The 23,252-nt window shown below is 43.0% G+C and overlaps 1 protein-coding gene across 1 annotated transcript in view; it reads right to left on the bottom strand.

Annotated features, from left to right (window-relative positions):
* Nucleotides 1-4,492: 4,492 nt before the first annotated feature.
* The window catches only part of KIAA1210 (KIAA1210 ortholog), an 80,697-nt gene continuing 61,937 nt past the window's right edge, over nucleotides 4,493-23,252 (bottom strand). The window contains 7 exon segments of the mRNA XM_011948689.1: nucleotides 4,493-4,659; nucleotides 6,163-6,268; nucleotides 8,595-8,758; nucleotides 9,757-12,960; nucleotides 16,654-16,763; nucleotides 16,978-17,084; nucleotides 19,493-19,690. Of these exon segments, the coding sequence (XP_011804079.1) occupies nucleotides 4,493-4,659; nucleotides 6,163-6,268; nucleotides 8,595-8,758; nucleotides 9,757-12,960; nucleotides 16,654-16,763; nucleotides 16,978-17,084; nucleotides 19,493-19,690 (4,056 nt within the window).

Genomic DNA, 23,252 nt, shown 5'->3' with positions numbered 1-23,252 from the left:
AGTGGTATCTAGTGACATCTAACTTTTATCTTTCACAAATATATTTGACAGTGTTTGTTCAAGTTAAAAATAAAAGTTTGTTTTAAATGAATAAACTGAAACATGGGGAGATTTTTCAATAAATAATTCTGACTCAAATCTCTCTTTTACCTCTTTGTTTTGGCCCACCATACCTTCATTGAAAGGTATTACTTTCCACCATTTGGTAAGATTGTTTTAAATTCTTTACTGCAGCCAAAAGTCAATTAAAATGTCAAGTTTAAAACCACTTTTGAAAAGAGAGAGATGGGGCTCAAGTCTTTAGAGCTGTGCTGTCTACTACCTTAGTCACTAGTAACGTTGTGGCCGCTGAGCGCTTGTAATATGGCTAGTCTGATTAATTTGTCTGTAAGTGTGAAAATAATATTGCAAATCTTACTAATGATTTTCATACTGATTACATGTTGAGATGATAATACTTGAATTAAAATGAAATATTAAAGTTTTTGTTGGTTTCTTTTTATTTTCTAATGTGGCTACTAGAACATTTAGAATTACCCATGTAGATCACATTATATGTCTATTGGACAATACTGCTCTAGAGCACGGTTTTGAAGAAAACTTCATGGATGGCCCAGGTTGCCTAGAAGCCACATGGTATTGCTGAGCTTGGGCCCAGACTTTGATTTGGAGCAGTGGTTCTCAAAGTTTGGCCCCCGAGCAGTGTCATCAGCATTACCTGGGAATTCTCAGACTCCACACCAGACCTACGGAATCTGAAAATCTGAAAATCTAGGGTGGAGTCAGCAATCTGTGTTTTAACAAGCCCCCCAGGGGCTTCTGATGAACACTAAGGTTTAAGAAACACTGGTTTCAGGCAACAGAGGAAGAAGTTCAGCACCTCCTGTAGAGCCAGGGTTAATTCACTGGCTCGGGGCTGTTTCAGCAGGCATCAACTATATTTGTAATGTTACATTTCTTAAGCTGAATAGTAGATGCATGGATGTTTATAGTAATGTTTTCTACAATTTTGTGTAGGTCTGAAATATTTCTAAAGTGGGAAGGGGAAGGGGAGTAGTTCTTCCCACATCACTGGGGCAGAACTTACAGGAGGCTGAGAATTCTAGAACCCAACCTGGCCTTTGAGGTCATTATGAACGTACATTTGTCATGGAAGGAGATAAACCATTAAATAAAACATGCTGTATTTGTTTATTTAAATATTTCAAATATTTAGACATATGGGATGCGGATCCCAAGTTGAACTCTTGTTCTAAACCCTGAACATGTTACAGATGAACCAGGCTCAATATCTGGCCTATAAGTCCTTTCCCTTTCTCCCTCCATGCCACTTTGTTACCTGAGCGCAGTAGGGCCCCTTGCTTCTGAAAAGTGCTTGTTCCAGTAGCCCATCTTGCTATAGGACTTGGACTTTGTCCCTGACGCAGGCTAGAGTGCAACCACCAATCACCTTGTCTCTTCTGCTCCCGCCCCACCACACCCCCTCTTTATTCTCCAGGTGTTCAAACCCAAAACCTCTTCAATGGCCCTTCTCCCCCATACCAAATATCAGTGCGCACCTGAAAGCCATCAGCTTGATCAGGCACACCTGCGTGGACTCCCTTTACTCTTAGTACCACCTCTTAAGAACATTTTACTTCTCTGACAACCTTCAGCTCTGAGTTGTCAATATCCTATTTGATTTCCCGTCCCATGTCACAGACAGAGATGGACTACAGAATAGGCTTTATTAAATTTATTTGCTTTGCATATATCATAAATCAAAAAAGCTAAAGAAGTAGAAAACTTGTCAGAATGTGCCTTTAGGCATTTAAAAAGAACTTAATCTCTTCATTTAAAAACAGCTTTGTTGTTAACTGTGGAAAAGAAATTGTTATTGGAGAGTTCTCAGAGTGAGAATAACTGAATACAGGTTCACTGTGAAAAAAAGGAAGAGAGGTGTAACAGCTGTGTTGTTAACTGTGGAAAAGAAATTGTTATTGGAGAGTTCTCAGAGTGAGAATAACTGAATACAGGTTCACTGTGAAAAAAAAGGTGTAACAGCTGTGTTGTTAATTGTGGAAAAGAAATTGTTATTGGAGAGTTCTCAGAGTGAGAATAACTGAATACAGGTTCACTGTGAAAAAAAGGTGTAACAGCTGTGTTGTTAATTGTGGAAAAGAAATTGTTATTGGAGAGTTCTCAGAGTGAGAATAACTGAATACAGGTTGACTGAAAAAGGGAAGGGAGGTGTAACAGCTAATCTACCAGGAGTACCCAGATAAAGGGCATCTACCTTAATATATTGTTCACTATGGGAATACAAAGGAAATAAAATTCACTCAATCAAAATAGCATTATCAAAATGGCAAAGGCACGGTATCAGGAAAAATAGATGTTATATAGAGAAAATGCAACATTTAGCATGTAATTGTACTGTGTCACATTATACCAGCATCAGCAAAACCCAGCACCAAGTGTTTAGCTCCGACACCTCACTACCTCTCTGGATCTTTGTGCATGGGGCAGCACCCCACTCAGAATATAAAGGCACAGTCAGATGTCCAGGTCTTCATTTCTGTTTAAGCAAAGCAGCACAGTGTAACAGAGGCAGGCACAGTGACAACTATACTGAGAAGTCACTTCTGGGTCTCCTAGAAAAATGAGCTAGGTTTACCACCCAGACATCCAAAGGGAGCTCTCCCTTAGTGTTTGGTGGGTTTGGGGGATGGAATGAAGGGAAAGACATAGAAAGGAAGACTTAACTAACTTCTAGTGAACCTAGATGAGATTCTAGGGTGGTCTGCATCTCAGAAAGCCAGCCAATTAAGGAACTGGCTCTGGGGGTAAAGGTGCCTACATCTTCATCCTTAGCTGAGGAGTTCTTAACGGAGGCTGTGCTACAAAAGAAAAAGACTGTGTGGCAAGATGGGAAGGGAGGCATCAACATTTGCTGGGCTACTTGCCCCCACCCCTCATAGCTGACCATCCCTCTCATTCTCTTTCTCACTCTGCCTTTTTGGTCTTCCCTCTTCTCCGTGGCTGGGAGATGAGTGGGTCACTGGAAGGTAGTGTCTCTCCAGCCTAGTAACTTTTGAGGTGTGTGCCCCTAGGAATGAGGGTGGGGAAAAGCTGATTTACCCACTTAACGCTTCCAGGTAGCAGAAAGTTCATTTCTCAGTGGCTTTGGGATTGCACTCTTGCTTTGGGCTAAAACCTTGTGAAGCAAAGATAGCTGAGGGAAAAGGACAAGAAGCTACATGGAGTTCTCCACCTTAAGGCTGGAACCAGAGAGGAAGGAGTTCCAGTGGCCCCAGATGTGCATTGAGGCAGTAAGCTTGCCATAAGCCTGATGGAAAGTACAGCTTTTGGCATCTGTAGAACTCTAATTTCAATAGGGTCTTCAGTGCTTAACAGGATATATGTGATAGACAGTGATTTCTGTGCGATCAGAGAGGGTCACGGTAGTACTGGGACAAGAAGCAAAACGCTGATGGACTAACTATCCAGAGGAGTAAGATAATTCCCAAGAAGCATTCTGCATCATAGGGAGGTGCTCGCTGCAGCCAGGCCTGTGACAGGTCGACGTGAGGCATGTCCAAAGAGGGAGTTTTGTGTAAGTGCTCTGCATGTTACTATCACCCAAGGAGAAAGTATCAGGGGCCCCCAGGGACACAGGGAAGATGCGTCAAGGGGTGATAGGCTGTGCAGAAATTTTCTTGGAGACCCAGAATTTTCACTTCCACCACCTCTTTTAGGAGTCTTTGCAAAGTTTGGAGCAACAACCAAATAATTGCAGCATCTATCTAGGCTCATAAAACCTAAAGGCCAATCGTTGGGTCAAATCATCTGAATGTTTCCATTCCAAAGTTAAAGATTTTGCAATTCTACAGCAGTGCAAATGTTTTCCATAGTTTTGATAGAGGAAATGCTGGGTTTCTGGGTGCTGGCAGTGGCTATATGGAAGGTTAAGCATTCATGGCATTTATTTCATTCAAATAATTATGTTTTAATTCACATTTCTAAGGCTACTTTGCTTAATAAATTCTTATTTTGCTTAATAAATTCTTATTTTGCTTAATACTTATTTTGCTTAATAAAAGTGGTGACAGTAAAAAGATCACTACATAGAATTAATACAGCTATTAGCAATTATCATTTAAAATGCTGATGCTTGGCCAGGCGTGGTGGCTCACGCCTGTAATCTCAGCACTTTGGGAGGCCGAGGCGGGCGGATTACGAGGTCAGGAGATCGAGACCATCCTGGCCAACATGGTGAAACCCCGTCTCTACTAAAAATGCGAAAACAAAATTAGTCGGGCATGATGGCTGGTGCCTGTAATCCCAGCTACTGGGGAGGCTGAGGCGGGAGAATGGCGTGAACCCAGGAGGCGGAGCTTGCAGTGAGCGGAGATCGTGCCACTGCATTCCAGTCTGGGTAACACAGCGAGACTCCGTCTCAAAAAAATAAAATTTTTTTTAAAAAAATGCTGATGCTCCACACAAGAGCTCTTTATTGCATCATCTCTGCCATGTGGCTCCATGCTTTGGCTTTCTTCCTGGCCAGGGAAAACCAGACAGGCTCAACTGGCTTCTGGAACTTGGCTGGGAGAATTGAAGATCGGTTGGTTTCTTTTTCCATGGCAGGCACTTGCAGTATCTTCTGAGCTTCAAATCCAACTGGAACCACAGCAAATAACACACAAGCAATAAGGAATCCCAGAGATATTGGGGTATGTTGTTTATGGAATGCCAAAATATTTCCTCCTTTCAGGCTTCCTCTGATCCCCCTGCTCTAGTGCTTTCTAAACCCTTCTCCCTTTGGTGCCAGACTTCTAAAAGTTAGGGCCTGTGTGATGCCATGTGTGATATGTCAAAGGTGTAAAATCAACATGGCTATGGCCACAGGGCCCTGGGCATGGGAAGGCCTGGGAGGTAATACCTATGCCTATAACTGCCAATCTTTGGGTGGTTATTACTGGATTGTCTTATATCTTTGAACTGAGACCAGAGGGAAACATATTGTATCTGCTTAGTTTCTAAAATTTCAAATAAGGTAATGTTATTTGTGTTTGCCAATCCATGATTTCATGTGAAATGAATTGATTGATGACTCAATAGATGCACCCAGTAAAAGTTGATGGTAAATAATATTGCACCAACCCAACTACCCCAGCCAAGCAGACTACCTCCCTACTCCTAATTCCACTCCCTCCCTCATCCTGCTTATCGTCAATTGACTTAGTGACTTAGACTCAACCAGTGGTTCTCAATCCTGGCTACACATTAGAATCACCTAGGGCTCTTTTAAAAATGCCAATGCCCGTGCTGTTTCCTGAAGCAAATGAATTAGAATCTCTAAGGATGGAGCCAGGACCATCTGTAATTTTTTTAAAAACTCACCAGGTGATTCTGATGCACAGTGACAGTTGTGATTCACTTGATAGGAGTATAGTGCCCATGAGGCCATTAAAAGCTGTGAGCAAGTCAACTGCTGCTATTTCATGGCCAGAAAATGGGTTCCTGAATTCCTGGTCTAATTTCTTCATGAGCAGGATTAAGGGAGAGGACAAAGATGGTTCAATATAAATCCATCCTCCACTCCCCTGCTTCTGCTGAAAAAATTCTCTCTAGCACACAACTCTTTCTGGTGAGATCACATTTTGTTATATCCCAGTAGAGTATTCCTCTCAGCTGTCAACATTTCCTCACCACTTACACATCCCTGCTCAGAATACAGAGAGGCTTAAACAAGCCTTCTAAATAATTAAAAACAATTGAATATCATTGGGCCTTTAGAGTGAATTATTTTCAACAGTTTCATTGGAGATGTAGAAAGTAAGAAAACCCCTCTTTGCTATGAACTGGAAAGTGACTTGGTACTTTCCTCTTGCATATCCAACCAGAAGGATGTTTCAGTGAGTGACCACAGTTTTGTGCCTAGACAGCTTCTTTGATGAGGCAAAAGACTGGAAGACCCTCTGAAAGTTATATACTGGACTTGTATTAGTCAAAATAATTCGATTTTTCTAAAATAAGCTGTATCTAATTAAAGAGCCACATGAGAAATCATTAAGCTGACTTGGGAGGTAAGAGACAAGTATTACCTGAGCTTGAAATTGCAAAAGTTTCACAACATTTTGCCGGGGCTGTTTTCCAAGAGGTCAGGATGTATGCTTTTACCTGATTTTGTAGGCTTAGGTGGCTTCATCTGTGCTCTCTTCTCCTGCTTATGGACACTGGAAGTGAAAGTCTTTTTAGGTTCGTTTTCATTTTCAGGGCCAGCTCCCTTTAATACAAAAATGAAAACAGAAAGCTTGTAAGTTCTGACATTAAAATGGCAGATTGCTTATTCAGAGGACCATAGAGTGCAAGCCCTGTCCTGGGTACTATGAGTTTAACAGTACCCAAAAGGAAAGATTAGAGATATATAGATAGATAAGGAGAGAAATAGCATTGAGACTTTTGGCTTAAAATTTAGGTTCACAAAACCTAAGCTGGCTCAAGTTTACCACCTTTCAGACCAGAAAGAAAGAGCTGTCTAATTTTACAAATAGTGAAAGCAGGTTAACAAGAGAATTATTTAGCTTGAGAACAACCTTTTCCTTAGCACTTTACCAACACTTAACAGCAAGCTAACAGAACATGGTAGTTGCAAACAAATCTGATCAATTCATTCAAGTGAGTTCCATAAGATTTCTACTTTTCAAAACTAGCTGACATATGACTTGAAGCATTTCTCACATTAGAGAGTAATATACCTGTAGGTCTTTCCAAAATTCTGCAGTTTATTCTTTTCAAATTAACCTCTTCATAATTGGTCTAAATTAGTGAGTTTATATACACTAATGTATTCCTCCTGACAAAAGCTTTAATCAGGCTGAGAGCAGTGGCCTATAATCCCAACACTTTGTGAGGCTCAGGCAGGAGGATCACTTGAGCCCAAGAGTTCAAGACCAACCTGGGCAAAATAGTGAGACCCATCTTTACAAAAAAATTAAAAATTAGCTGGGCATGGTGGCGCACACCTAGAGTGCCTATAGTCGCAGCTACTATGGCGGGGATGAAGGGGAAGGATAATTGAGCCTGGGAGGTTGACACTGCAGTAAGCTGTGATTGCGCCACTGCACTCCAGCCAGGACGACAGAATGAGAACCTGTCTCAAAAAAAAAAAAAAAAGAGGCTTTAATAAAGGTGGACTTTACCCCTGTGTGATCCTGCCCCCGTGTAAATACTAACGATGAAAAAGAAAAGACCTTTAAAGCAAAGAGTTACACAGGTCCTCGCATGGTCCTTCGACAAATTTAGTAAGCACTTAAAGGTGTAGCAGCTTAGACATGTCTCTTGATATGTGAATCTGGTATGTTTCCTTGAGTCAGTTTTCTGCAGGTTTGATAAGAGGAGAAAGGCATCATCCCATCAGCTCTTATCCACATGTAGTAGTTAGCCTAGTTTACCACATCACATTTTATAACTTACAGGTAGGTGCCACACCAAACCAAATCAATATGTAGAAATCCAAACATCAAACACAGAAAGGGAACTTGTTTTGTACTGATACAGAAAAGTGCCCAGAAATAAAATGTTAAATGAAAAAAAAAACAGTATTTATAGTTTGATTCCATTTATAAACATGTAGATAGATAGATAGATAGATAGATAGATAGATAGATAGATAGATAGATAGGCATAAAATATCTGTAAAGGTAATCACTCAACTCTTACCCCAGTTATTACCTTTAGGTATTTTTTTAAGCTATGAGGATGCAAAGGCATAAGAATGTTACAATGGACTTTGGGGACTCTGAAGGAAAGGGTGAGAAGGCGGTGAGGGATAAAATACTATGAATTGGGTTACAGTGCACCAAAATCTCACAAATCACCATCAAATAACTTACTCATGTAAACAAATACCACCTGTACCCCCCAAACCTTTTTTTTTTAGGGAAATAAAACATTTCCTTTTTTATGGAAATAAAAAATTAAAAATTAAATAAAATGACTTACTCCTTATTTCTCAACCAATTTTGTGGAACCTTGCTTTAGAATATTGAGGGCAGAATTTGTTTTGTAGATTCTCTCTATATTCATGACTTTACACAACACGCCCCCACACGCACATGCACTTTTGAGAAAGGGTCTCACTCTGTCACCCAGGCTAGAGTGTAGTGGCGTGATCTTGACTCACTACAGCCTCCATGCCTGGGCTCAAGCGATCCTCCCACCTCAGCCTCCCACCTCAGTAGCTGGGAATGTCAGTGCATGCCACCACACCCAGCTATGTTTTTGTATTTTTAGTAAAGATGGAGTTTCAGCATGTTGCTCAAGCTGGTCTTGAACTCCTGAGCTCAAGGAATCCACCTACCTTGGCCTCCCAGAGTGCTGCGATTATAAGCATGAGCCACCGCACCTGGCCTGCACAAACCCTTTAAGAGCATAAAAGCAGGGCACATTTGTATAAATGCAAAGCAAGTCTTTCCCTAAAGACTCCTTCTGCCTTGATTAATGCTCCCAAAGAAAGGGGGTGCTGCATGTCCGCAAAGTTCCCAATAGAAGCCTAATCAGTGATTCCAGCAACCTTTTTGGAGTGTTTTCTTGGCTACCCCAGGTCCTACCCCATATTTAGGCTCCTTAGGCTCAGCATTGGCTCCAGCTCTGCTCTTAGTTTTCAGCTCTTTCATAGGAATGTGGGCTTTGAAACTCCTCTGCTTCTGCTTTGCCATAGTTATCCAAACTGGCTCTGAGACAGCATAATCTGACTGTTGACCATCAGGCTTTCCTAAGAAAGAAATGAAAGGAGTTAGAACTGAAGCAAGGCAGGCAGAGTCTTGAGCCTGGCTGGGGCTTACCCACAATAATATCCCAAATGGGACCCTTGTTAATTGCCAAAGGAAAATAAACAGATATCAACCAGAGAAGGCCCCCCTTTTTTTGGGCCCTCCCTACAATTTGGCAAGGCAGGAATTCCTTGAGTAGTAAAGGAGCTGTACTTAAAAGTGGGCATCCTGTCCCTTTCCTGGACCCTTCCTTTGTCCATCCCTCGTCCCATCTGCAAATCAGGGTAGGATAACGCTTGCCAGGGGTGGGCTGGGAAAACCCAAGGATGCCAGAGGCTTAGGCCATTGATGCCATTCCTCTAACTCCTAGAAAAATCTTAAGAGTATTTGTTACTTCATAGTCCCTCGTACAAGTGTGTGGTTACATAAGTGTGGTTACAGGAATATGAAAGACTTTCCCAAGGATGGAGTGTGAAGGTCCAAAGGTTTTGGGAGACATTAGTGCACAAAAGATCACCTAGCTCTAAATTCTTAGATATTTCAGGTGAGCGAAGAGACATTTATGGCAAATTAAGATTTCAGGCTGAGAGACTGAATATAATGTTCTACTAATGAGTTGGCTTTAAAAATCCACATGGTGTTAGGGAGGGGCTTAATGCATGTAAACGTATTTTGAGAAAAGCATAAAATTCCATCCAAATGTAAGGTGTGCAGAGGGTGAGGAAGAGGGAATAGGGAGATGGTCATGTGTCTACTGTGGAATGTAGATGGATGTCCAGAGGGGGACCCTATTGGGAAAGGGAAGACTCAAAATTACCTCCAAATCTATTAAATCTAGAATGGGGCACTATTTTGCTCCCAAACCCATAAGCCAGCCCTGTCAAAGCCACAATTCAGTAAACAAGGCTAGAATAGACTTTAATGCCCATTCAAGGCTTTGCTTTCCAGTTCTTCTTTCCACTTGATATCTACTTGCCATCTGGAGAGATAAAAGCCTTACCTGGGATCTTGCAAGCAGGTTGCTTCTTGGCCGTGCTTTCAGATTTGGGCCTGCTCTGTTGCTTCTCTGCAACGTTAGATATTTTGGTGAGGTTCCCTGCAGCATCCAGGAGCCCCTCGGAAGTGCTTGTTGTGATTTTATGCTCCTTGCCTACAGAGGATGAAATTGGGCCCGAGGGCACTGAAGCAAGCTGGTTGAAGTTATCTTGTTTCTCACTCTTATACTTCTGTGAGGAAGGGGCTCTTTTCAGTCGAACTCCAAAAAGCTTTTCAACATCATCCTGGTTGGATAGGTTTGCATGCTCGTTATTATTACCATCACCACTCTCAAGATCTTCTTTCTTAGAGCAAATGCCCCCAGAAGTGGATGTTTGCCCGGCAGGGGCAGTGGTGAGCTTCCCAGGTTTGGTAGCAGGGGCCGGGATGCTCTTTATGGGGTGTTTGGAACCTTGGCTGAATTTATTGGTTTTGTTTGCAAAAGCTCGATCTCTTTGTAGGAACCAGTTGTCGGAATTGCTCTCAAAAATAGATCGCCTAGCAGCAGCATTCACAGAACTTGAATGAACCTGTTGCTGGAAAGGGCTACTTGGAGGCAGGTGCTTCTCACCGCTGCTCTGCTTTACAGGTACATTCGCTGGGCCCTTTGATGACATCTGTGGCTGGAATTTAGACCTATCTGAGGCTTGGGAAGAATGTTTGGGAGGCAGCTGCTTTTTAGAATTCCTCCACTCTTTAGGAGAGCTGGCAGAAACAGAGGAGACTTTTTGCTCATACTCAGGTTTCCTCAAGCCCTGGGAAAGCTGTCTGGGAGACAGCTGCTCTTTAAAACTGCTGCACTTCCCAGGAGCTCTCTCTGAATATGAGAACACTTTCTGTGGGTCTTCAGGCCTCCCCAAGGGCTGTAAAGGGTGCTTCATAGGTAGCATCTTTGAAGAAATGCCTCCCTTAGGATTAGCACTCCCTGATTCTGAGAAAACTTGGTGCTTGATTTTAGGCTTCAACAAAAATTTGTAAGGAAGATCGGGAGGCAGAGGTGCCACTTCACTGCCCCTCTTAAGAGCAGAGCTCTCTGAAAAGATTTGCTGGGCCATAAATTTCACAAATGACTGGGTTGGACGCCTGGGAATCCGTGATTTCTTAGAAATGCCTTCAACAGCCATTTTCTCTAGACGTGAGGTCATTTCCTGAACTTTAGACCTCTTTAAGAACTGGGTAGCGTATTGGGGAGGCAATGGGCTCCCAGAAATGCCTGCCTCAACAGCAGCCCTCTCGAAATTTGAGGACAGTTGCTGGACTTTATTTCCCACGGTAAACCAGGAAAGATATCTGGGAAGCAGCTGCTCCTTAGAAATGTCCTCTTCAACAGTAGTACTTTCTGGATGTGCAGAGAGTTGATACAGTTCCTCAAATTTAGGGGTCACCCATGGCTGGGAAGTGTATTTGGAAGGTGTTGGTGCCATAGGACTGCTGCATTCTGCAGAAGTACTCATTGAGTCTAGGAACTTAGGCCTCTCCGAGGGCTGGGAAAGGCATCTGGGAGGCAGCGACTCCACGTAAGTGCCTTCCTCAACAGCTGTGCTTTCTGAGATTTGCTGGATTTGAGGATCTGTCAAGGACTGAGGAGAATATCTGGGGAGCAGTGGCTCCACAGAAATGACTCTCTCAACAGCAACGTCCTCTGAACCTGAGAACATGTCTTGTTGAACTTTAGGATTCATCAAGGGCTGGCAAAGAAGTTTAGGAGGCAGCAGCTTCATAGAAATGCTCTCTTCAACAGCCATGCTCTTTGGAGATGAGGAAACTTCTTGCTCCACTTTAGGGTTCACCCATGGCTGGAAAGGGTGTCTTGGAGGGATTGGCTCCACAGAACCACTCTGTTTTACAGAAGTGCCCACTGAACTGGTGGGGACTTGTTGCTGAACAGTAGGACTCATAATGGGCTGAGAAGGGCATCTGGAAGGCAGCTGCTGTGTAGAAGCATTCTGCTCTTCAGGAGTATTATTTGAAGCAGAGGAGACTTCTTGTTGGTCTTTGGGCTTTCCCAAGGCCTGAGCAGGGTGTCTGAGAGGCAGGTCTTCCTCTGAGCTGCTGCAATCCTCAGAACTATTGTACTTTTCAATATAACTGCTTGATTCTGTGAAGACTTCTTCATCTTCAGGCTCTTCTAAAGCCTGGGAGGGGCATCTGGGGTCCAGTTCCTCCTCAGAGCTGCTCAAGTCCTCAACAAAACTTTTTGATTCTGAGAAGACTTCTTGTTTATCTTCAAACTTCCCCAAGGACTGGGAAGAGTGACCATGGGCCAGTTCTTCAGAACCATCCCCTTCCTCAAGAATATTCTCTGAATCTGAGGAGACTTCTTCAGCATCAGGCTTCCTTGAGGACTGACAAAGGTTTCTGGGAGGCAGAGTCTTGGCATAAACATCTCCTTTGGCTGTAGTACTTGTCATACTCAAAACACTTGCTGTAAAGGCCTGGTGAACATTTCCAGAAGGCTTTTCTTTGCAGATAGTTTGAACATCCTGGGCTGACTCCATTTTGGATTGGGCCTTTGATGAATCAAAGCTGAAAGCTTCTTTATCTTCTAACTGGATATGAGAAGGAGTCATAGACACCTGAGCCTCTGCTGCTACTGGGAGAATGGCTTCCACTTGGGTTGTAGAAAGACTTTCCACTATCAGTGAAAGAGAAGCCCTGGCTTCTGTCTTCTCAGCTCCAGAAGTCACATCTTCATGGTATGGTTGTGGATCCCTGACCATGGAATTATCCATGTTTTCAGGTATGGGCTGTGCTGCTGATGCTTTTCTGGATCCGAAATCTATGCCATCATTTCTCCTTCCCATGTCATCTTTATCTGAAAGCAACTCCTGAGGGGTAGTGGTTTCTGGTTGTGGAGTTGTAGGCTGCTCCATGTTGTCCTTCTCCAAGGACAAGTGCGAGAAAGGGACATTCCTGGCAGTCTTATTGGTAGGCAAAGACCCAGCTCTATTGCCCAGGCCATACCCTTCACTGGATTGTTTAAGGCTTCTTCCTTTGAATTCACACTCACTCAATCCTGAAATACTTGCTCCTTTTCTTCTCTGTCTTCTTCCATATGCTGCTGACATTGGATAGCTCTGACTCCCAGAAGCATCAGTGTTTGGAGCCTGGTCTGTTGTCTTCTTATCATACATCTCAGTTTTGTTGTTCTGTTCCTGGCTTGAGGAATCTACACCAAACAGAAATAAGGAAAGGAGAAATACATGTGACTTTGACTTCCTAAAATAAGAATACTGTGCCCTGGCCCAATGGTACCCATTTGCTACTGAATTTCCTAGTATGAGGAAGTAGCTATTTGGAAGACAGAGGGCAACTTGGTCACTATTAGGTTTCTGCAGTTGGACATTTTTAAGCCAAAGAGAAATCCTAGTTCTAGAAACTGATTCCAGGGTTGGCTTATCACCTTTTTACCAATAGTCTGGTCCACCATTCAGTGTAAGACACATCAGAAGGCAAATTTTGAACCTGTAACAATGACTACCTTTGGGGAAACTGACTAGGGAAGGAGGAATGGAATTTTTTACTTTCTAATTAGCATTTCTATTTTCTACATAATATTTATCTAAACTACTTGAAATTTCATATCATGTGCATGTATTGCTTTTTTTCTTTTTTTTTTTTTTTTAAGACGGAATCTCGTTCTGTCACCCAGGCTGGAGGGAAATTGAAAAATTAATTATGGTTCTATTTTACACTCTACCCAAAAGACAAATTTCACACTTTGAATTCATACGTCATACCAGGCTGCAATGGCACGATCTCGGCTCACTGCAACCTCTGACTCTCAGGTTCAAGCAATTCTCCTGCCTCAGGTTCCTGAGTAGCTGGGATTACAGACACATGACACCACGTCCGGATAACTTTTGTATTTTTAGTAGAGACGGGGTTTCACCATGTTGATCAGGCTGGTCTCAAACTCCTGACCTTGTGACCTGCCTGCCTCAGCCTTCCAGTGTGCTGGGATTACAGGCATGAGCCACCGTGCTCGGCCATATTGCTTTGCTTTCAAGAAGGGGTCAATAGGAGTTATCTGGGAGGCAAGATTATGGCCCCCTTTTCTTCTTTTTTTCTACCCTCATATTAAAACAATCCTACTTGTTTTTATTCCCAAGATGCAGATTGGAGACATTGTTAGCATGTCTCTCCCACTTGGAAAGACAAAATAGTATGTAGATATTCATGCTGTGAGCTTTTTCCAAGAAGCAACACAGGAACTTAACAGAAAGAGTGAAGCCAGGTGACAATAAACTATAATAATCCATTAAAAAGTGGGCAAAGGACATGAATAAACAGTTCTCAAAAGAAGATATACAAATGGACAACAAACATATGAAAAATGCTCAATATCACTAATCACGAGGGAAATGGAAATTGAAACACAATGCGATATCATCTTACCTCAGCCAGAATGGCCATTATGAAAAAGTCAAAAAACAATAGATGGTGGGATGAATGTGATAAAAAGAGAATACTTACACACTGCTGGTGGGAATGTCAATTAGTGCAAACTCTATGGAAAACAGTATAGAAATTTCCCAAAGAACTAAAAATAGATCTATGATTCAATCCAGTAATCCCACTACTGAGTATCTACCCAAAGGAAAAGAAGTCATTATATCAAAAAGACTCCTGCACACATATGTTTATTGAAGCACAATTCACAATTGCAAGGATACGGAATCAACCTAAGTGTCCATCATCCTATGAGTAGATAAAGAAAATGTCAAGCACAAGGTAGTAGTTGTACAGATTACTCCTCTCCTTTCTTCTGGTACTTTTCTAAGGAACTCACTTTGATCCCCAGATGGAAGGGCCCCTCGCTGCCTTTCTTCCCTCACTATCTGCTGCATCCCTAGCTCTATCTAGTGGTTTCATACCCAGCATACGGCTCTGAGAATAGCTGACTGCACTCCAAACCACTTCCATGATATGGAAAATCAACTAAAGAAAATGTGATACTACTCAGGCATAACAAAGAATGAAATAATGTCTTTTGTAGCAACTTGGATGAAACTGGAGGCCAATATTCTAAGTGAAGTAACCCAGGAATTGAAAACCAAATACCACATGTTCTCCCTTATAAATGGGAGCTAAGCGATGAGTATGCAAAGGCATACAGAATGGTATAATGGACACTGGAGACTCAGAAAGTGGGAAGCGTAGGAGGGGGTGAGGGATGAAAAACTACATAATGTATGCAATGTACATTACTCGAGTGACGGGTGCACTAAAATCCTAGACTTCACTATACAATTTATCCATGTAACCAAAAACCACTTGTACCCCCAAAGCTATTGAAATAAAAACATTTTTTAAACCAATCATATGTAATATACATGCAAAGAAATTCTTGGAATGCCTTAACAATTGCATTGGTCCACAGGCTTCAGGTCAAGCACAAGGTAGTAGTCGTACAGATTACTCCTCTCCTTTCTTCTAGTTCTAAGGAACTCTCTTTGATCCCCAGATGGAAGGGCCCCTCGCTGCCTTTCTTCCCTCACTATCTGCTGCATCCCTAGCTCCATCTAGTAGTTGCATATCCAGCATACAGCACTGAGAATAGCTGACTGTGCTCCAAACAACTTCCATGATATGGAAAATCAACTAAAGTATCTGCCCGCATGGATACTGACTCCGTTCTATCCTCTGTGTGTAAAAGAGACAGCTATTAAAAAATAAAGCTCAAAGGCTGGGTGCAGTGGCTCACGCCTGTAATCCCAGCATTTTGGGAGGCCGAGGCGGGTGGATCACGAGGTCAGGAGATCGAGATCATCCTGGCTAACACGGTGAAACCCTGTCTCTACTAAACATACAAAAAAATTAGCCAGATGTGGTGACGGGTGCCTGTAGTCCCAGCTACTAGGGAGGCTGAGTCAGGAGAATTGCTTGAACCAGGGAGGCGGAGGTTGCAGTGAGCTGAGATCGCGCCACTGCACTCCAGCTTGGGTGACAGAGTGAGATTCCGTCTCAAAAAATAAGTAAATAAATAAATAAAAATAAAGCTCAAAAAGATTTTTTTTAAAAGTACTCATTTAATCTTCCTTTTTCTTTTTTTTTTTTTTTTCTGGAGAGTTTTGTTGTTTTCTTAGTTGTCATGGGAAAATGTGTTTAGGAATACCCTGTCTTTGAACCCACATGTGAAATCCTTTGTGGCAAAAATGTAACATAACTGTTCAACTTAATTTGAGGAACTGAATTTTTTATCAAATATTACTTGAAATCAGCTTGCCATCAGCTGGAGCTAACATCAACATATGCACATGCATAAACACACAGAGAGATTTTCACTCTGGTGATATTTGTTGTTTGGGGATTTGATAGGTGTTGGCTGCCAAGGACATCTGTCTGCAGCTGCATAACCCCTCTTTGTCCATGGATGTGGGCAATAGTATCATTATTAAGAAAGTCATTTTCTCTTTACAGGAAGAGAAAGGCAACTTTTAAAAAATGATTTTTTGGCCAATTATGTTATTCCTTTCTGGTTCTTTTGCTGAGGAAGAATGCTGAAGGGAAATCAGTGACTGTCCTCCCGTATCTGGGCTCACTGAGGAACTCAGCATGTACGTTAGCCTCAGAGAGGATGAAACAAATTCACAAACACCTCTCTTGTTGGAAATTCTTTTAGATAAAATAAGAATCCAGGTATGATCCTTTACCTGAACCACACACAAGTGGCAATTGTATTACTTTGGCAGTTTAGATGGAGAAGCCTGGACCACATTTTCTGCATATAAAATTGAAAGCTCTCTGAAGACCAAGGGCAGCAGTCTTGGGTAATTCTTGGGTACAGCTCCTATCAACGTAGCACTGTGCAATGAAGTCTGTCATACATGTTTCTGAGTGAGGGTGAAGATATGCTAACCTGCACTGTCCATTCCCAGCTTCTTTTGGTTGGTTTCTTTTGGTTTGGTTATACTCTTTCCTTCTTCAGAAACCAATGGAAGGTTTCGCTCCTCCTGCTTTGGTTCCACCTGAAATAGGAAAAGAAAGAGCTTGAATCCTACTGAAGTGCTTTCCAACCACTCCTGCATGGCTGCCAAAGAAAAAGCATCAGGAAAAATAGTTCTTGATGCTGGGCGTGTAACAATACCGTTAAAGAAGGACATTATTTCAATGGAGATATTTCCAGGGATTTCTTAATGGAATTGTTTCCACCAAGAGATCCTTGGGGATCATTTTACCTATTGGAAGTGGTTCATCCAGGTTTGGAGTTTCTAATGTCTGAGTGACACACTGCAGGGATCTCTCTAAAATACCCTGGAAATGACTGAACCACACTGGAAGGTCACGAATCTGAAAATGGGGTCGTTGGGCCTGACAACAATCATGCCCTCGGCCATATTGGGATTCTCAGATTTGCTTCACCAGACCTGTGAGCTAAATTCAAATCCTTTTTGGCTTCTTTTCAGGGAATTTAATGAAAGCATGAATTATCTCTTTCCAGATCAAAAGAAGAAAAAGAATTGGGGTTTTGTTGGGAGGGAAAGGAGAAAAAGCTGAAAGGTTCAGCCCTTACACTGGATGGGCTGAAGTTGGTTTAGTATAAACAAGGTTTTCTGATGATTACAATACAGCTCTGGAAATGTCAGTGTAGCACTGCACTGAACAGTGTCCGGAATTTGCTTAGTGTAAGCCTTTATGTCATACATGTAAAGACAAACATACAACTCTTTACACTCCCACTCAAAGTACCTGTGCAAACAGACACAGCTCATAATAATTTATTTTTGAGAAAATGTGGCCAGATTGGGCTAGATTCAAAATCTCTTCATCATTTACTTGCTGCGTGACCTTGGGCAAGTTATTCTCTGAATCACTGTGTCTACATCGATAAATAAGAGATCAGGAGAAACCTCCTGTGGGACTTGCAGATCTAAGAAATTACAGAGCAGGGAGAAAGTGGTAGTAGTCCCTGTGTCATAAATTATCCTGGATCTTTTCTATATTCATCCACATGACAGGGAGAGAGTCACAGGGAAGAAGTAGATGTTCTGGCCTTATCAGAGGGTAATGCCCAGGCTTTTTCTCAACTAGGCTATACAGAAAGAAGAAAGTTAGAAGGGTCATACTGCTTCCCTCAGCCAACCTTTCCCATCTCCCAGGTTTGTCATGAGGTATTCAGGGCATAATGCATGTATAGGGTTTGGCACCTCATAATTGGTCACCCCTTCTTTGACACCAAACTAAGAAGGTACTCTCAAGGCCACCAGAGGGCTTCCCTCTGCCCCTCTGCTCCTCCACCTGTTCTTTCAACTCGTATTTTGTCTGCAACCTAAAGTGAAATTGAGATGCCTAAGCTAGAGGCAAGATGGTGGGATGAAAAAAGTGCTGAGCTGGAAGTCAGAAGACTGGATTCTGGCCCTAGCTCTGCCACCACCTGGGTGTTTGACTTTGGGTGAGTATCTGAAATTATTTGTGCTTTAACGCCCTTCCCTGTAAAATGTTTGTACTATACAATCTTTTAGTCTCTTCACCTCTGATTTACAGTCTCTTTCCTTCAGCCCAGAATCACTGGCGAATTCAGTTTTTTATCAAAGTGAGTTTTGTAGCCAACTGACACATCCTTTTAAACACTAACATTTTTTAATCCTTAACTTTAAAAAAACAAAAACAAAAACGGAGTTTCGCTCTTGTTGTTCAGGCTATAGTGCAATGGCGTGATCTTGGCTCACCACAACCTCTGCCTCCCGGGTTGAAGCGATTCTCCTGCCTCAGCCTCCCGAGTAGCTGGGATTACAGGCATGCGCCACCACACCTGGCTAATTTTGTATTTTTAGTAGAGATGGGGTTTCTCCATGTTGGTCAGGCTGGTCTCGCACTCCTAACCTCAGGTGATCCGCCCACCTCGGCCTCCCAAAGTGCTGGGATTACAAGCATGAGCCATTACACCTGCACCTAATCCTTAACTTTTACTAAAAGCCTTTTCCAAAAGCATTATTTCTCTATCTTTTTAAACGGGGATCACAGAAAATAATCTACTTTTTCTGGATGACGTGGACAAATAATGAAATGATCTATTACATTGGACTATGATACAGTGTGACCCTGAAGGACATATTGAGGTGGGCAAGGTTCTTGAGCCCCTATATTAAAGGGCCCCAGATTATTTCTGTCGTTCTCTCTGCTATCAGCTGTCACTTCTCTTTGCTGTCAGGTCTGAGTCTGATCTGTGGCCATGTTTTTAGCACAGTAGATCTGCTTCCTAGAAAGTCATGTGGCATCTATTTGGAGATCTTTGGATGGGTTAACAACTAAGTTCTGGATGTTTAGGGTTGCTGAAAGCTTGACCTCCAAATAAGTGGAATAGTGCTGCAATTTGTAACTCATGAGTCTCATCTGATTAACAACTGAAGGAATCCTGATCTGGGCTAGGGTTGAATATTCTCTACAAATAGGGCTGAGTGAACTCCCAGATGTTAACCCAATAAGCTGTTTATGGGGGTTTAAATCATTAACTGTTTCTGTTTCCTTTTAGTCCCTTCTAATATAAGTTCCACATGGATAGGAAACCACACCCAATAGATACAAGCTTGCTCACCCCTCTGGGGGTGTCAAGCTCAGGACAGCACCCTTGACTTTGCCAAGCTTACTTAGGGCATGAGTCTCCTACACCATACTATTTCCCTAGTAGTAGTTTGCAAAGGTTGGAACTCATCTTTTCTTATACAAGAGTTTAGTGCCCCGTCTCTTGAAGGACTTACAATCACTTCAAGGTTCTTCTTTTGTTTGCGGGGATTTAAAGTCATCTTGTGGCGAGCAGCTGAAGAATCCAAACAGCCCTCGGTGGTGGCTGAGGTGCTGAAACCAATGGGCAGCTGGGTGCTGCTGGTAGAGGCAAGCGTGGCAAATGCAGTCAAGGACTGTGAGCAATCAGGTCCGGATGATAACTCAGAGAAGCTCTGGAGAAGGTGGGAGAAAATAGACGAGTCAATCCGTATGCTGTCACTGGTCTCAAAAGTTGGATATTCTTCTGGCTGAAGAATTCCTAAAGAAGAAATCCTTCATGAACTACTGTCCCCTTTTCTTACATTTCCTGTCAATAGGCTTATTCATTAGAGGTAAGCTCCATAATTTTGCTGGTTTCCTTGCAGATGAAAACAAGAAACAGGAAGAAGTTTGGGTTACTCCTCTGCTTAGAAAGCTTTCAGGGGCACCCCATTGTCCTCGGGATGGGAATACAACCACTTAATTGAGTTTGCAAAGTCAGAGAGATGGCCTGTTCTCTTGTCCTAGATCCCCTTCTTATCAACAGGACATCTGGCTGGGGTGAGAGGCACAATCAGTTATCAGTGAAACCCAGCAGAGCTCTGGGATTTCTATATTGGAGGGTTGGGTGGAGGGAGGAAATTAGGTTGGAAGAGGGCCTGTCTGCAAGGTGCATTTTCATAGACAGCACACTATCTTTTATTTATATTGACAATTCATGGGTGCAAGACTGATGGGAGGACCCTCGGGAACTGAATGCTCCAACTTCCAGTGGGATAGTGATGGAGCCTGTAACCCCGTCCTCATTATGGCTGGCCTCCATATCTCCATACAACTTGGTTCTGGGACACCTAGTTGAATTCCTCTGTAGGACCTTCAAAATAGTCTCCTCTGGGCTTCTGGACATAGCATTTTCCATATCTCAAAGAGCCTCTCCAGAGCTCTTTCCATTCCTAAGAAGATTTCGATTTCTGTTAGCAGAAGGCCCTTTGAAGATCAGCTGGTAAACTGTCTCTGCTAGATACTAGTAGCAAACGATATATTATAATTTAGCAAGTAGACAGAATTTCCACTTGTGTTTACCCACCAAATTCTCTTCAGGCTAGTTTTGCACAGTGCCAGGGATCCCCTTGGTACTTGCAGCTTTCACATGCCTTCATGGTTCCCACCACCATTGTATGTTGATGCAATGATAACCTTAGCTACTACCTTGGTTATGAAGATGACACTGTCATTCCAGTGCATGGGGACTTAACACAGTGCTAATTGGTCAGGCTGATGACAAATCCTGCAGACCATTCTGCTTTGGATTCAGGGAGAAGACAGAGAAATAGTACAGTTGCCTTTTGTGGGATCAATCACACAAAAGTAGGATTGATCCCAAGATTTCTTTTACTTCTTTGTGCAACTTTCATCTATGAATTTATATACTGCCTCTTCCTGATATCGTCTAGTTAGATTATGTTATCTACTGGAAATATAAATTTGGTATCAGTGTATAAAGTAAAAGCTCTTCTTTTGTTGTTCTGAACGTCTTTCATACTTCAGAGTGGTGTCATAGTTCTGGTCTTTTGGGGCTGGAGGATAACATCTATGCTCCCACTAACCTCACATGATCTGTCTTCCTTTTATCCCTGACCACATTACCAGCCATTTCCTGCTGCAGACACACTGCTGGTCTGCTGTTCTTCAAGCACTTCAGGCATGCTGTCCCCTTAGGGCCATTGTGCCTGCTGTTCCCTCTGCTGGGCATGCTCTTCCCCCATGTCCATGTGGCTAGTTCCCCTACTTCCTTCAGGTTTTGATTCAAAAGCCACCTTTTCATGGCCGGATGTGGTGGGCTCACGTCTGTAATCTCAGCACTTTCGGGAGGCTGAGGTATGCAGATCACCTGAGGTCAGGAGTTTGAGATTGGCTTGGCCAACATGGTGAAACTCTGTCTCTACAAAAAATATGAAACTTAGCCGGTGTGGTGGCAGGCGCCTGTAATCCCAGCTACTCGGGAGGCTGAGGCAGGAGAATCACTTCAACCTGGGAGGCGGGGCTTTCAGTGAGCTGAGATCACCCCACTGCACTCCAGCCTGACCAACAAAATGAGAGACTCTGTCTAAAAAAAAAGTCACCTTTTCAGTGATGTCTTCCCTAGCCAATCTATTTAAAATGTTTGAGCCACTTCGTATCCCCTTCCCTGCATTGTTTTTCTCCCTGTCACTTTTCTCGCTGTCTGACATACTATATGTTTTCCTTATTTATCTTGCTTATTGTCCATGTCCCCCATTACAATATAAACTCCATGAAGAAGGGTTTTTATCTGTTCTATGTACTACTGTATTGGAGATACAGTACCTCCAACTGTGCTTGTAGTAGTTGCACAAGCACTACATAGTAGTTGCTCAAAACATGTTTTTAGGACTGGTGACTTGATTACGTTAAAGGCTTCCACCAGAAGTTGCTTTCCTGAGATGTCATCAGAGCAAGCTCCTCTGTTCCCTGTATTATTTTAGTTATTCTTTCTGAGGCCTCACTAGCTCCAGCCAAAGGTAGAAGGAGAAAAACAAGGAGGTCTCTGAATCTGGAAACCCTAAAAGAACACCGTACAACTTGCTTTGCATGAAAGCCAACTTATGATGCCCACATGGCAAGTAAACACATATTTAATAAATATAAAGACCTTTCAATTCAGTTGGCATCCCAAACCTTGTGGTATAAACACTAAAGATACTTAGTTTACTTTAGTGAAACTCATTCTATAGCGTAACAGAAAAATCACGCTCAGCAAAAATCTGGCAATTTCTAGATTGGGTATGTGCAGGACAGAGTTTATCTGTTTCCAATCACAGCCTAAGCCAAGAGTCCATCAAACTTAATAACAGCCACTGATCTCCCTGTGTGAGCTCGACTCTCACTAAGGAATCTATAGACATCAGTTTAAACACAGACCCACATCCATTCTCAAACCAGGGCTAAAAATTAAAGAGCAAAACCATCAAGCATTCTCCTCATCTGACTATGGAGCTCAAGCTCAGACATGTGATTTAAAACAGTCTTGAGGGGGGCGCCCAAGATGGCCGAATAGGAACAGCTCCAGCCTCCAGCTCCCAGCATGAGCAACACAGAAGACGGGCGATTTCTGCATTTTCAACTGAGGTACCGAGTTCATCTCACTGGGGCATATTGGACAGTCGGTGCTGGTCAGCGGGTGCAGCCCGACCAGCAAGAGCTGAAGCAGGGTGAGGCACTGCCTCACCTGGGAAGTGCAAGGGGGAAGGGAATCCCTTTTCCTAGCCGAGGGAAACTGAGACACACAGCACCTGGAAAATCGGGTAACTCCCACCCTAATACTGCGCTTTAACAAGGGTCTTAGCAAACGGCACACCAGAAGATTATATCCCACACCTGGCCTGGAATGTCCCACGCCCACGGAGCCTCCCTCATTGCTAGCACAGCAGTCTGAGATCTAACTGCAAGGTGGCAGCGAGGCTGCCAGAGGGGCGCCTGCCATTGCTGAGGCTTAAGTAGGTAAACAAAGCCGCTGGGAAGCTCGAATTGGGTGGAGCCCACCGCAGCTCAAGGAGGCCTGCCTCCCTCTGTAGACTCCACCTCTGGGGACAGGGCATAGCTAAACAAAAAGCAGCAGAAACCTCCGCAGATGTAAATGTCCCTGTCTGACAGCTTTGAAGAGACGAGTGGTTCTCCCAGCATGGAGGTTGAGATCTGAGAACGGACAGACTGCCTGCTCAAGTGGGTCCCTGACCC

Source organism: Colobus angolensis, unplaced genomic scaffold (assembly GCF_000951035.1).
Source record: "Colobus angolensis palliatus isolate OR3802 unplaced genomic scaffold, Cang.pa_1.0 Scaffold282, whole genome shotgun sequence".
In the NCBI taxonomy this organism is placed as follows: Eukaryota; Metazoa; Chordata; class Mammalia; order Primates; family Cercopithecidae; genus Colobus; species Colobus angolensis.
This window is presented reverse-complemented; position numbering and strand designations above follow the sequence as displayed.